The 15,545-nt window shown below is 40.3% G+C and overlaps 1 protein-coding gene across 1 annotated transcript in view; it reads left to right on the top strand.

Annotated features, from left to right (window-relative positions):
- LOC127388441 (netrin-4-like) overlaps positions 1-15,545 on the top strand; it is a 53,288-nt gene that overhangs the window by 7,322 nt on the left and 30,421 nt on the right. The window contains exons 2-3 of the mRNA XM_051627932.1: positions 1,111-1,652; positions 12,727-12,990. Coding sequence (XP_051483892.1) covers positions 1,111-1,652; positions 12,727-12,990 — 806 coding nt within the window. The remainder of the gene's footprint in view (positions 1-1,110; positions 1,653-12,726; positions 12,991-15,545) is intronic.

Here is a 15,545-nt window from a genome sequence, read left to right as displayed (position 1 = left end):
ATTTTAAAATTTTCCCTAGAATGTTGAACTAAGAGCAGACCTTTGAACTGCTCCTAGTCTACCCAGGGTTTATGGTCATCCTATGTTTCATTGGAAGGGTCATTTCCTGTAGGACTTACACCCAGTCATCTGACTTGTGACCTCTTGGCTTGGATTTATGACCTGACAAGGTCAGACTTTAACTCCTTCTAGACTGTTAAATTGCAAAGAGGACATTGTATGCCATTAAAAAAACAGTTTTCTCCAGTATGGTAAAAAGGTTTTGGAATGACCTTTAACTCTAGTGTCACAAGACACTAGTGATTCCCAAAGAACATTAAAACTTTGTAGGTATCCCTATCTTTTCTTAATTTAGAAATAAGTAGATATATACATTGAAAATACATTGAAATACATTGAACATACCCAAAATTTGCCAGTTTGTGCAAACTTGGCAAACAGAATATAGTCACCTACATTCATGTTAAGGTATTGAAATGAAAGAAACATTTGATTTTCACTTTATAAGTATTAACAACTCCAGCTGATCTCAATAGGAGCAGTAGAAACTCAACACCCCTCAAAATTATGCCAGTAATGCACAATTATAGAAATACATGCTTTCTTCATGTGTTCGTATGTGTAAGTAGTGTCTGTAATTTGTTGGGCAGGAATAATCTCTTTTCTTAATCTGTCTGCAGTGTTTAGTCCACTTTGATTTCACTTTCTGATGAAAGAAAATGTATGAATTTATTTTATGAAAAGAAATGCATTGGATAGATTCAGTACTCCAAAACAGAGCTTTACTGGAGTGAAAGAAAGAAAACAAGCTTTCTGTGGTTAAACATCAAATTCAACTGACCTACACACCTGCACTTTCAACAAAAATTTAGGCACCATAAGCAGCCTCAGTACCTCAGCTGCTGAGTTAGGCACCAAAACCAGGGACTAGATTTATTGAGAAACTCCCTCCAAACTCTGTGTGAAAACATGAATTAGCCCTCCGTAGGAGTCCTCTTGGATATCAGCCCCCAGATGAGGACTCCAAACATTTGCATGGTCACCTGTGTTACAGCCTGAGAACTCTTTGAGAAATTCTACTCAGTTGTGTTTCTTTTGTCTGTCTTTCAGAGCCCACGAGGCTACGATCCTTCCGCTGCAACGGCCGCTCTTGCAACCCTCCAGTGGGAAACCTTGCAAGAGGGAGGATACCAGTCACTCTCACCACGTGTGGCCAGAACAGTACAGAACTGTACTGCTTCTACCCAGACCAGAATCTCCTCCATCAGGTCTCCCCTGGCTGTGGGCAGCCTCGCTGCACCAAATGCAATGCCAACCAGCCTGATAACTCCCATCTCCCTGCTGACATGACAGACGATTTCTTTGCAAATCCCATCTCCTGGTGGCAGTCTGCCCAAGGGGTACACAGGGAAGAAATCAGACTGGACTTTGAAACAGAATTCTACCTGACCCATGTCATTGCTGTGTTCAAGTCACCTCGCCCAGCTGCCATGGTGTTGGAAAGATCCCAGGACTATGGGCAGACTTGGAGGCCCTACAAGTATTTCTCTGTCAACTGTACAGCGACTTTTGGGCTCCAGGATGATCTCATTGAGGAGGGCTCCATGTGCACTTCCAGGTATTCAGATGCAGTGCCCTGCACCAGAGGAGAGGTAAGCACTAACTGAGCTTTGAACTAAGTTTGATGTCAAAGAGCTGAAGACTGGCTGCATACCAGAGTATGTGCTCAGAGATATTGTGCACATAAATCAAGGGAGGTAGCACCTCCCCAAAGGCTTTGTGTAAGGAAATAAAGGGAAAGAAGAGACATTATGTATCAGTGAAAATGAATGGAAATACTTTAACAAATTTCTTTTATGAGAGTTGCAGAGGATAAGATGAACATTGCCTAGTTTTACATCACAGATGCCAATAACTGAACTAGAAATCTGACGAAGCAGCTGTAGAGAAATACACATTTGTAGATTGATTTATCCAAACTGTTTTCCTATTTTAGCATGACATGAACTGCACGGTCTTCTTCTCCATATAAGATGGATGACTTTTAAATACATCCTTCTAAGTTTCACATACTTTTCCTGCTAGGGGTGACCTCTCTGATTGCATCAAGCCATAGGCTCCAGAAATGAAACAATTTAGAAATAGGAAGTTGAAGTGAGCAGCCAGGTTTCAAATATTCAGCAGTGAGAACGGGCCCTCTCTTGGTATGAATATTCTGATGTATGAATAAACATCTGCAAAAGGCTTTCTTTTAAAATAAATGTATAATTGCTCTGATAAATTCCTCTGACAAGAGCAACATTGATCACTGTAGCAATCAGATACTTAGTTTAGTTATAACCCTTCTCATTCATTGATTTTGAAATGGTTTGGATGGGAAGGACGTTAAATATCATTGGCATTGTTTAATAGAGATGGCATAAAGGCATGAAGGGAGATTATAAGACATTCGTACAGTCACAACAGAGGCTGGAGTTCTTTTGCTTCCTCCTCTCTCTTAGAGAAGCCACAATCCTCTTGGTTTCCCTGTCTGGAAGAGATCATGCAGTTTTGGCAGTAATACTTTTCTACAGTTTAAGCTCGGTGTGAGGTGGATGGTCCAGATAGGCTTCAAAAAAACACAGTGGTTTCAGCAGTGCACTTCAAAATGCACTTGAGAAAAAAGAAACTAGTGTGCTGTACCTGACACAGGGAAACAGCAGTAAGGCGAGACTGAGTTCATCCTTGTGCATCAGGCTGGGAAACATCTCTGCATATTAGAAACCTGGAGCAGATCGTCTGACTATTAAACTGTCTTGTTCCTGGAGCAGTAATTCTGCTGGTCAGTTATCATGATACAATGAAATAAAACAAATCCAAATGTCTTCAATAGAGAGATTATGATTTGCCACGTCAGTATAGAATCTGGGCAACTAATATAGTCTTCCACTCTTGTGTGCCTTCCAATCAAAAATCTGGAAGTACTTTGCAAGATCCATTTAATGATCTTTAGCACATATACGAAGGTCTTATTGCTGCTTCACAGATGGGGAAAGAGCAGCACAGAAAGGTGAAGTGCTTTGTGGTAAAACAGGACAACTCTGGTTGAGTAAGGAACAGAATACAGGGTCTGAGGCAAAAGCCTTGACCTTAAATGTAAAACAACTATTCCTTCTGTAGTACAGTATCCCCTGTTGCCCTGCACTCTGATGCCTTTTGTGCTTACTTAACCTTGGGGAATATCATGAAGACCATGTGTTGCTGCTACAACAAATCTGAGAAGTTGATGTCAGAAAATCAAATAACAAAACATTCATCCAACACAAGCCTTTGTGATTACAAGTGTCAAACTGATTCTGTCAACTTAGGCAACAACTACACCAAAATGAGTGTGTGTGTGATAAATCAATCTATGCTGTGGTTATAGATGTTATAAAACAACAGTAATAGTAAGAACAAACGTATATTTGCAAGTCATACACTTACAGCTCCCAAACACTTTCATGAGCTGTTACAGAAAATTGAATACATACAGAGGTCATTTCCTCCACAGGATGGAGAGCTGAAGCTTTAAAGCAGCACACAGGAATCTGTACAGCAACTTAACAGAGAACAAGACAAATACTGTTTTCCAGCACATATTAACCCAAGAGGATTCTGAAATTCTGGACAGACTTTACAGAGAGCTCTTAATCAATCCATGAAATGCCACTATGGCAAGGGTGCAAAAGCATCAGGTTTTTAGGTCAGCAATGTGACACAGCAGATTCTTTTGTGAATGAAAATAAAGGAAGGCACAGTGTAGTTATTTAAAGTGATACCTAATCAGATTTGCTTGAGTGATGCTGCTGCTCTTACTACAAGTCTCAGAGGGGCTTTGCCCACACATCTCAGAACTGCAATTTTACACCTTACTTTAAAAATGTCACAAATGTCATCAAGGCATCCCCTCAAGCACTGAATCACAACTGACTTGGAAGGAAGCTGATTGAATCCCCACCACTACTTTTCACAGTGTTCTCTGCTTCTTTTTCACCTCCATGCTGACCTGTCCAATTACTGGTTCTGGCTAAGCCTTGAGTGGCTGAGGAGCTCACATCACAAACTGACAAAATTTCTGAAATTATCAAAACAGTTTCCACTTAAATGTTAATGAATGCTCTGAGATAAATGCCATTTTTAACTACTGAGGAGGTATGGGATTAAAAACCCATATGGGACACATCATGAAGCAAAATTTCAGGTCAACTGGCTTCCAGAACTGAGACTGTAGGTGTGAAAGGAGAAGGAGGTAGAGCTGCAGGAACTTACATGCCTCTATAAACTGAGATACATGTCTCTGAGTCACCACACTCTGGTGGCCTTCCAAGAGCACTGAAAGAGCCTTTTCCTGGGAGCATGACAGGGTATTTGGCAGAAGGGAAGCTTTTAGGACACTAGAACGAAATCAAAAGACATTTGGGTGACCAATGTAAGAGTGTCACAACAGAACACAATGTATCAGTAAGTTAAGGTGTATCCCTCGTCTCTTATAGATTATCCCTTATCTTTCACTCCTGACAGGGTCACAAACCTCCATTGCATCTCAGATAAGGTACAGCTGAGACAGAAAGTGTCATGCATTGGGGAACAAGTCCTGTTGAAATGCAAGATGACTTCCTAATGTCTCTTTCACAGCTCTCTTTTACTCCAGCATTTACTAAATCTCTTACTCCTGTTCAGAGCAGCTCTGCAGCTAGAATCTATCTGAGATTGTAGGTCCCACATCTTCATTCTTCTGCCTATAAACTTGTTCTCTTGATAATTTCTGGTTTAGGGGGCAGAGCAATTTATTCACTGCCACTTACCTACACATCATGTGATTTACATGAAGCACCACAAAACCAACACCTAACTTTCTATTATTATAAGCACTTCTCAGTGAAAATCCTCCACTAGCATGTCTTCAGTCCTGACTGTCCTGTTAAGTACCCTGTGTTTTGTCTGTTGACTTCTATCACTAAGAAATTATGTATACAATTTATATAATAAATGGAAAACAATTTAATATTTTTTGCTTCTGCTTCTAATCTTTATCCTACCCTTAAGGCTGAACATTCTTAACTATTCTGAAGGGAAAGCAGTTGCTGCTGTGCTCATCAGTTTCAGTGTGCCAACCTCCAGCATGACATCATGAACTAAAACCAATCCCACCTTTTTATGGTCTGTTCATCCTGTGTAAGTGCATCTACATGCAATGCTTGCAGGAAGTCTTATGCATCAGCTAAGAACTTTATTGCCTACTTGTCCTTCCATCTGCTTTTCCAATTTAAAAACTCTGCACTAGATAGTTACGGAGGCTAAAATGAGCCTTCCAAGCAGCTAATATAAATTACCACAATATTGCATCAGACATTAGTGTGACTTACAAGTTCAAAGATCGTCTGGGGAAAACAGCAACCAAAATGTTTCAACCTGCATCCTGACAGCACATGAACTCAAGGATCTGAGAGATTAAGAGCACGTTTTTAATAAACTGGAATATCAGGAAATGAAAACAAATGTTCTCCTCCATCGAAGATGAAATGTGCATGAAAGGAAGACATTAGCATGCAAAGCAGGGTCCTCCACAAACACTGACCTGCTTATAACCACCAGACCCAAAAGGAGACCATTCCCCTGTTGGGTCCAGCAAGTGGAAGGGAGTTTTGAATCCAAAGCTGGTTCATTTATGTGAGTGTCTGTGTGACAGATGACACCAATGAAGTGTGATATAATAAACCTATTACTGGAATTCACTGGGGGCTGGAAGTATTATGTATGCCTGAATTAAGTAACTGGTTTCTATGGCAACATGTTAAGTGTGCCTTGTGCAGAAGACCTGTTCATTCTCCATTTTGTATCCTGTGGTGACCTCTTTAGGGACAGAAGTCCCCAGCAGTGCCTTTTGTCAAAGATGAGTGGACTCGCTTTGTGGCTAAAAGACTTTTAATCACTGCTCTAACCGCACTCTGTGAATGCCAGATCAAGACATGGTGTGATGGGATGCAGTGCTCTCTGCTTTAAAAGCCACCAGGTTATTCAGTCAGAAGCCACAGTAAACCCTATGGAAGGCCTTTTCCTCTGCACTGGCACTGAAGATCTTTGCTGCCTTTCTCCAGCTACAGGGACTCTCTGGGCAAGAGTTATGGCAGAGGGGGATCACTTGTGCACAGACACCAAACCAGGCCAGGGGCAGGGTTCTCTGTGGAATGTATGTGATCCTGTTCCAAGGACTTACATTTTTTACTGTCTTTTCTCAGGGTTTTCTTTTACTGTATTCGTGCCAGACCTTTTGATAAACAAAGGAGGATCCTCCACACACACGCACCTCATTAACTGGCAACATCAATAATTCAAGAGGTCACCACTGAGGCTTCAACGACTTCTTAAAGGTCTGATCTCATTGGTAGTGGGGTGACTGAAAAGAAACATGCTCAGCACATCACAAGGTTGAATTCCTGGTAGCTAAGATGCAAGGGCAGGGTCTTGCACTGCAGCAAATTGTCCAACAGTCATCAGGACTGGCCTCTTGCACGATGCCTGGGTTATTCTGACTTCCAGCTGGAAAGGATTCCAGGAGGGATTAGTCACTAGTGAAGGTAAGAGCCCAAATGTTATGATTAGGACCGTCTGTTCAGCATTTCATTTAACTTGAACTGTAGAGGAGATAAAATGCAGAGGCAAGTTGAGAGGAAGCAGTTAACACCAGCAGCGTAAACAAGCAGATAACGCTGCCAGGCCCTGCTTCCCTGGAGGAAGAATTAAGGGGCTCAAGGATTTGTCTCTGAAGGGAATTTGAACTGACATGAGACCAGTCCAGCATTCCCATCCCTGGCAAGTGAACTTCAGGAGGTCACCCAGTGTCCTACTCTGACCTGGTTTGTAATGAGCCATTTCAGAGACATGGAACCTTATAAACGAACCAGAAAGACATGGTAGGGGTTGGGGGTTTTTTCTGAGAATTGCTTCTGCATTTCCTAAGCATACAAAGGAGCAGATAGCAAATTGTTTTTTCTTCTCACCCTGTTTGATAAAACCTTAGTGGAGTTGCAGCCATGACTTTTTTTTCACATCTCAAATGTGAAAAAAATCTTGTCTAAATGCTGTGAATGTAAGAGATTTATTGTTTTAATTTTCAAGCTCCAGGCAAAAGAATACTTAACTGTTTGCTCTACAGTTGTCCACACTTCACTGTGATGGTGAGACTATACACTTAGCTAAATCTGTTCATGTCTTAGATTTCAGCCAAGACCCAGACATGTAATTGGCTCCACTTTGAAGAAATGGATGCTCTCTCATGAGTACACAGCTTGGTTGACATCAGTTGACACTGACAGTGATGGGTTGGTTTAACTTTTCCTGACAATTCAGCAGACAGAGCGAAATGAGTCTCGTCATTCTCAGTCCGGTTCCCAGTCAGACTGTCTGCATCACAGAACTCCTCATGCTGCACTTTGCTACTTCAGAGCAAATACCATTCCTCACAATTAAAAAGGACACTGCTCGTTGTCACTAGATGTTCTCACATCCCGACATAAGGTGGTGATATATGAAATGGAATGAATTCAATGATGTCTAGTGATAGGACAAAGGGCAACGGGTGCAAACTGGAACATAGGAGCTTCCACATAAACATCAGAAAAAACTTCTTCACTATGAGAGTGACAGAGCACTGGAATAGGCTGCCCAGAGAGGCTGTGGAGTCTCCTTCACTGGAGACATTCAAAACCCACCTGGACACGTTTCTGTGTGATGTGCTCTAGGTGACCCTGCTTTGGCAGGGGGGTTGGACTAGATAGCCTTTCAAGGTCCCTTCCAACCCCTAAGATTCTGTGATTCTGTGATTATGTAATTTTATCCTTTCCCTGTAAGCTGAAGGTTTTTGTGCCCAATCATCTAGATTTAGTACTGCAACTGCAATACCTGGCTGGATAGAAGACACTGCTTCTCCCATAAACTTTGCCTTTCCACACAGATGCAGAGATTTACATCTGCAGATAACCTGAACCTACAGAAGTAATTTTGTTTGTGGAAGAGAAGAAGTTTGCAAGACTCTTCATATTTGTCTGCTTCTAACTTCAGTTGTACAGTCTTTCCTCTTCATCATATTGGCAGCAATTCTTAAATATTAATATTAATACCACACTGACTAGATTACTGGAATAACCTCAAAGCAAATGCAAATTGAAGGGACATTGACCTTTCCTCTTTTGGAAAACACAGAATGCATTCAAGATGCTCCTGTCTCGGTAGTAGCTGAGTTTACCCAGATCAAAGAAATTTCAAAAATCAAATGCACCAATTAAGCTTCTAAAACCTTAGAATATTCTCCATTAGGCCAGAAAACCAGTATATCTTGACTAAAAACCACTATTCCTTGAATCATCAGAAAGGGTCTTCTAATAGCTAAGAGAACAGCAAGACTTTCTTTGAGCTCCGAACTGTATTTCAAAACAGGAAAAAGACTGTTTCTTAGTAAAGTCTATTGTACCACCAGATGGAAGAATTCATTTTAGTCAAGGGGCTCCATCAAATAAATCAGATTAGATTTGCCACTGGATAGGGAAAATTCTGAGACAATTGTTTACTATTCCTTTAAGAACAAAATCAACTCACATGAAAACCTCTTAATGAAGAGGATTTAGGACTGATGAGAGTTTTTATTGCAGCTTCCTTCTGATGGGCCTAATATAAGCACACAGACATTTCTGATCTCATTAACCTGATTGTGTGCAACATGATCAACATAGTTTAGGGATGATTTGTAATATCAAATTCTTGTTCTGCAGAAGGATCTTCTTTTGTAGGAGACCATGCATTGGCACTGCCCTCCAATCATGACTCATATTCCTTGACCTTAGGCTATGAGCTTGCAAGGGGGAACCTTTGTTGTGTCCACATTGTTTCTGACTAATACTGGCTGGAAGATCAAGTTAAGAAAACAGAATTATCTGCATCAAGAATGGAGAAGCAAAACATATGGCAAGAAATCAAAAATCTGAGACACTGTCTCTAGAATGAAGATGATCTCTTGATTGGCGATAAAACATCACCCCCCGTGCAGCTGTGCCAACTTGTGTGCAGCAAAACCTGTCCTCTAACAGGAGCTACCTTTCCTAGCTTTGCACACTTACAGTATTCTCCAAACTTCCTTGCTCTTAGGAAGGTCAGGAGAGGACAGAGTAGTGACCATCTTTTTGAGGCGCAGCTGATTGGCTTTTGAAAATGAGAATGACAAATATGCGCTTGGTGGCAGATATGCAGATAAGCATGAATGTCCTACTCAGCATTCAGCTCCAGCTGGCAGCTTCTGATTATGAGGGAAACTCAGGATATTAGGATGTATTTCCACAAAGGATTGAGACTACAGAGGTGCTGAATACCCTCACCTTCCACAGAGTTCAATGTAAGCTGCAAGATTTCCAGGGTGTCCTTTAGCAGACAATCACCAGCAGGTTTCCTTGTGCAGCTGTGCATAGGCTGCTTTTTTGGAAGCTGCACACTGATGTTAAGAGAAATGACTGGGAGATTTCAGAGTAGTCTGTTAAAGCAGAGAACAGAGCTTCCACAGAGCTTGATACCAGATAGAGATTAAATTAGATGAGAAATAGCTTTATAGTGAACATCATGGGTAGATCTTTTCAGAGCTTGCATCTTCATTATAAGAACACAGTTCTTTCTCATTACACACTCCTCATGTCTTTTACATTAATATAACAGGGAATTGCAAATTTGCATAATATCTCTGGGAAACGGAAAAAGAATCACATTTCTGCCTTTCTGCAAAAGGCAGAAGTCTGATGTCTATCTATATAGAAGGAATCTAGTTCATAGGTTTCAGAAACACAAAGCTTGTGAGTTAAAAACCAAAAAAGAAAAGGCCAAGTGTTTCTTCCCATGGCTCATGACTTCAGGAGATCTTTAAAACATTTGTGCAGAAATGGATGAGATAATTAAATTCTTCCTTTTACATAGTATTAAAATTGTCTGTATTGAACATCCATCTCTAGGGATTCTCAGAGAATTTTACAGATACAAATTTATTAATCTTCCTCCCATCCGTGAAGTACTTGAATACCTGTATCTTATATACAAGTAAGCAGGACATAAACAGGCTTCTGTTGTTACTGGATTCACTGGCAATCCAGAACAGTGCAAGGCTTAAGTTACTTGCTGAATGTTATACTGAATTGTTGTGCTGGGGCTTTGAACAAATAGTCACATTTCCAACTCTGTAACTTGGTCACAGTGACAGCTCTTCCTTTTTTACAGAATAAAAATTCTTCCCTGTACCATACAAAATCACCAACACGTACATACAACCACCACCAATCTGTCTCCTTTATTTTTATCTTAGGGAAACAAAAACCCAAATACATCAATTTAAACTATAATTACATATATTTAGTACAGAAGAAAATTTAGTTGTTTGGTTTAGGTGTTTTTTAAGGTAATTTATGCCATTATGATAACATTATTCAGGGCATGTAAGGTGAGATCTCAGATCCGTTTTAAAAATTCATCCCACTCTACAATTATTTTAGTCAATACACATAGTGGACTAATAAGTATAACTTCTGGATTGTAACATACTGCTCTTGACAGTTGGGCAACACATATATTAAGGAAGCTCAGATGACTGGCTCTTTAATGTGAGAAGAAGCATCCAATCAAATATTAAAAAGTAACCAAGATACAGTGATTACATTACACTATTCCTTGTGCTCAAGGGTTGTAACCACCAGTATTTCAAGGAGAATGTGTCCTCCAGAAGAGAGAGAAAGATTTCATTTTCCAGTTGTATTTCCAGGAATATATGAAATAATGGTACTAAAATTATTTAAATACCAAATAAAATTGTATCACCTCTGTGCAAAATGCAGCTTAACCTAAACTTACTGACATTGGCACAAAATACCTGCTCTAACTCTGCTGGTACCAAATGTCTTTGTTTAAGTAAATCCTCAATATCTCTGGTTTTTACAAAGTTAAGGAAGCCTAATTCCTAGTGGTTCTGGAATCCAAGAACATATGAATGCCAGTCCCAAAAGACTTCACTAGTGCTATGTCACCCAAATCAGATCTTTAACACTTAACAAGTCTTGCCTTGGTAGAGATAAGGACAAACAAATCCAGTCTGACCACTGAGCTTATTCCAGACTGAAATGTGTCATGAATTAATCATACAAGCAAACTCTTGTACTTCAGCTGGAATGGAATACTGTTTTTTCTTAAAAGGATTCCACAATCCCTAGGGAACATCCAAGCTATTGATATCTCTACTCACTAGTAATGTTCAGTGTTCTAATAGGTTATGTAAAATGCCAAAGTAGCTCAAGTGATACAAGGCCAGAAATTAAAATATTTGCAAAACAATAAACCCACAGGGAGCCCAACCTCCTCATGTACCATTAAAATACAACCGAATTACCTTCCAGGTATGTATCACAAGCAATTTTCTGGCTCCTGTAAGCAAGAAGGAGCAAAAGTATTTTACATGCTGCAAGTATTTAAATTGGTTTGTTCACTAGAAAGACATTAAAAAAAGAAAAAGAGAGAGAGAGAGAGAGAGAAGGAAGGAATCCCTATGGAAACAAAGGTTTCCCTCTGCTAACAGAGTTAGCCAGACAGACATTGTCACCACTTAAAAAGCAGGACCAAAGAACCCTGAAGGGAAGTCCCTCTGCCATGACGGGAAAACTCAACCAGAGGAGAAACATCTCTCAAATTAGAGTTAACATATCCATAGAGGACATCTGAGCCTGGGATCAAATGCAACCAGCTTCTAGTTCACAGGCATGGACTGCGGGGAAGCCTTCCATTGTCACCTTCTCCCAAAAGCAGCAGAAACACACAGCCTGAGAGATACAGAAGGGTAGAGCAGTGCATGAGCTAAAATACCTTTATTCCCTTTAGCCGCTGTTAAACACAAAATTAGAACTGTGATACTCAAAACCAAACTGCTGCTGCTCTGCAGAACTACCAAATAACATAAAAGCTGTGGCAAGGGTAACAACCCACAGTCAGACAGGAGGAACAAAGTGCCTTTAGTCCTGTGAGCTCACTGCAGTGGAACTACTTCTCTTTTCCCAAAGAAGAAACTGCCTGGCTGACAGGCAGAACCCCTGGAAGACAAGGTTCTCTCAGTGATCACTCACCTAAAGCCAAGCTATGTTTTCTAGCACATAGCTGAAGTGACCAAGCCAAAAGTCCAAACATAGTTTCCACTGTTCTATAGATGCCCTTATGCCTGAGTTTACCTGACTCTAGAATTCATGCTAAAGCCATGCTCCTAAAATGCTCTGAGAAATTTGGACGGCATTAATACAGCATTTATGCCAATATACCTTGGGTTTCTCTGAGTGGTGCTGTTGTCACTTGGCTCAGAAACACAAGGAAGTAACCAGTGCTTGACAAGGTACCACATACTGGCAGAACTGCAACAAGTGACTGGGCATAGTAAAGCCAGGGAGAGATGTTTAAACTAAGGCATTTCCTATCTTACATCTGAGACAGGATGAAAGCAGGTACATAGTCACTTGCTGTGGCTTGGCCAGCTGGTGGAAACTCAGCTGTGATGTTCTTTGATCAGTCACAGCCCCACAACTGTTTATGAAGAGTCTTCTAAACAGGAACTATTACGTTTTCCTGAACATTACCTTGGGAAGTTTGCTGAGGATACAGGGTCCTTTATCTATTCCTGGAAGTTTATCTTCTCTCTTTCAGGTGATTTATCGTGCCTTAAGTCCGGCTAACAAGATCGAAGACCCCTATAGTCCTGAGGCTCAAGATCTCCTGAAACTCACCAACCTCCGCCTCCTTTTGTTAAAAAGACAGGAATGTCCATGCCATGGTTCAGGATTGGTAGAGAAGCCTCAGAGATTTGCCCACTATGCTATTTATGACCTGATCATCCGGGGCAGCTGCTTTTGCAATGGGCATGCAGAGGAATGTGAGCTTGCCAACAGGACAGGAGTCATCGAGAACATGGTGAGTTCTAGACACTCACTAATTTACTAAACTTGTTACCTGCTTGTGCTTCCTCAGCCTACCTGTACATTTGGTGTATGATCCTGTCCAAGCCTCCCTAAGCAGTCAATTCACAGTAGTGAAACAAACCATTTTCTTATAACCCTTGCTGCAACTCCATGTGTATTAATTCCATTGCTAGAGACAGGTCCTTCCAAAAACTCTGGGCCTCAAATACCTATAAATTGTGAAGGGGCTTTGTCGCTGGAATAGAGACACAACCCCAAATATAGTGAATTAAACCTCCTACCTATACAACTGCAAATAACTCAACTCATCTTTTTAATGCAAAGGCTGCCCTGACCAGAATTTCAGCATCTGATCTTGAATCTCAGATTTTCTGAGTTTATCAGATCTGAGCAGTTCTGTCATTCTGAGGGTTTCAGCCCTTACTTTTAGGTTTTCAGCTTTCTGTTTTTGTTACTTTCACTATATAGACACATAGACAGCAGTGTTCAGGGTGTGAAAATAATTTCTGCTCTTTTATCCATTCATCTTAATATAAGTTGGAACCTATTTTTTTGTTAAAAGCCAAGCCTTGTAGCTGCAAGCATTACACAGAAAAACTGTAATCACAGTCAGAGGGAAATGATGCTAACCAAACATCCAGGTATCATCTAAACACACACATCACAAAATTCAAGCCACTTTAAACTAGTCAATGGCTCCACTGGTTCCAAAAAGCTGTTTGTCTCTGTAATGGGTTTTGAAAACCAAAACAACCCTTAGAAGTTTAGTCCCTGGTGCTCTCTGACATAATAGACTCAAGAAATAAATCTTCAGCTACTTTCTGTCCCTTTAGATATATGGTACACTTACATTTCAGTTTATTTTCTTTTGGAATGTGTATTGATTCTCTTCTTTTCAAGTTGCCTAGGTTCAGAGTAGATATTGTAAGATAATTAGGACTGTATGAGTTTCACAATATTTTAAAAATAATTTCTGAATCAGTTCCATCTGTGCTATAAATCTAAGATTCAGTTATACTATTCTAGCACTAGGTGATATAATCAGGTTTAGTCAACTATAAATATAGACTCGTTTAATAACTAACTGTGTGGAGAAAAGCTGTTTGAAGAGTGTGTCCTCCCTATTGCAAGCTGTTAAACAGACACATAGTGAAACCAAATAGATGAATAACATGCTAAATGAATACAGCTGGTAGAAGAATAAACACTGCCCATCAGAGTAAGAAAACACAATATTGTGTACATTACTGGCATAACCATTGTAAACTATGACTGGCTTTTTTTCCCCCCCACTAGTCACATGGGAATAGAATCTTCTCGTGCCATCAGTGACTTCATGGGGCAGAAGGTGAAATAGTTTTGATGAAATGCACTTCATGAGTGACTCATGTCCCAGGAGACAGGAGGGTGGATGCATCACATCATTTGCACAGGCACAGATAATAACAAGTTTTTGCAGGGATTCAAATACAACAGTTAGAGAAGTAAGAAAAGCTGTATCTACCTCTAGAACCCTATGTGAGGGCTGGAAAAGACCATAAAAGTGACCTGTTCTGCATCCTTGCATAAAGGTATGATCAGGCATATTTAAGCCATTTGCTAGTGAATGCTTGTTGAACAGGGTTCTGGAAATCTCTGCCACAGGAGATTCAATAGTAACACTCAGAACTTGTTCCCATTTGGGCATTTTGAAAGCTCTTCTTTAGTGCCTGCCTAAATATTCTGTGCTGCAAATTAAGGTGATTCCTTCTTGTCTGCCCTCCCTCAGTGATCATGGAGAGCAGTTGGTTATCATTCTGCAGATATGATTGGAAGGGTCTTACCGTGTCCTTCCTTAATTTTGGGGTGTTTTTTTTTTTACTAACCAGGGAAGTGTGAAACCACAGGTGGTCAAAATTTAAAATTCTAATCCCAGGTCATACAAATCTGGAGTAAAGATGATGATGCTATTTTGCTCCACTTTTCTGTTCTTTAGTCATTACTTCTTAGCTCATTCAAACACAGAATGAAAATCCACTCCTTGAAGAATCAGGTTCCTGGATCCTCTTACATTTTATCTATCACTTAGTAATAATGATACCATAGTGGTGAAGGGAGAGTTCACATAGGTAGAGATCTCAGGATTTGGTTTACATAGGTAGCATGAGGGAGCTTATGTAAGTGTATAACTTTGAGTCTTACAATATGATACTCTCCTTGCCTTCATGCAGAAGGAAAAGGTGGTGATGAACACCAATTAATACATCTCATATCAGCCAAAATACCTTGCTACAAAAATCTTTGTCATCCTGCAATTTCTGTGCAGAGCCTGGGAAAGTGCTCTACTTTCAGTCACATGGTGATTAAATCAAGATAAGGAAAAGGGATGTTAGAAACAAGTACTGCATGTCCAGAAATAATCTGATTCATTCCACTGACTGCATCTAATTTTTAATGAACACATGGGCAAAAAAAGTCTCAAGAGACACAGTTTTAATGTGGCTAATGTGGGTGATACCACAGCATGAAGGCAGAGCTTCTTCATGTTTCCTGGGCTGCTGTCAAGTA

This window comes from Apus apus, chromosome 9 (assembly GCF_020740795.1).
Source record: "Apus apus isolate bApuApu2 chromosome 9, bApuApu2.pri.cur, whole genome shotgun sequence".
NCBI lineage: Eukaryota > Metazoa > Chordata > Aves > Apodiformes > Apodidae > Apus > Apus apus.
Note: the sequence above shows the minus strand (reverse complement) of the source record. Positions and strands in the feature narration are given on the sequence as shown.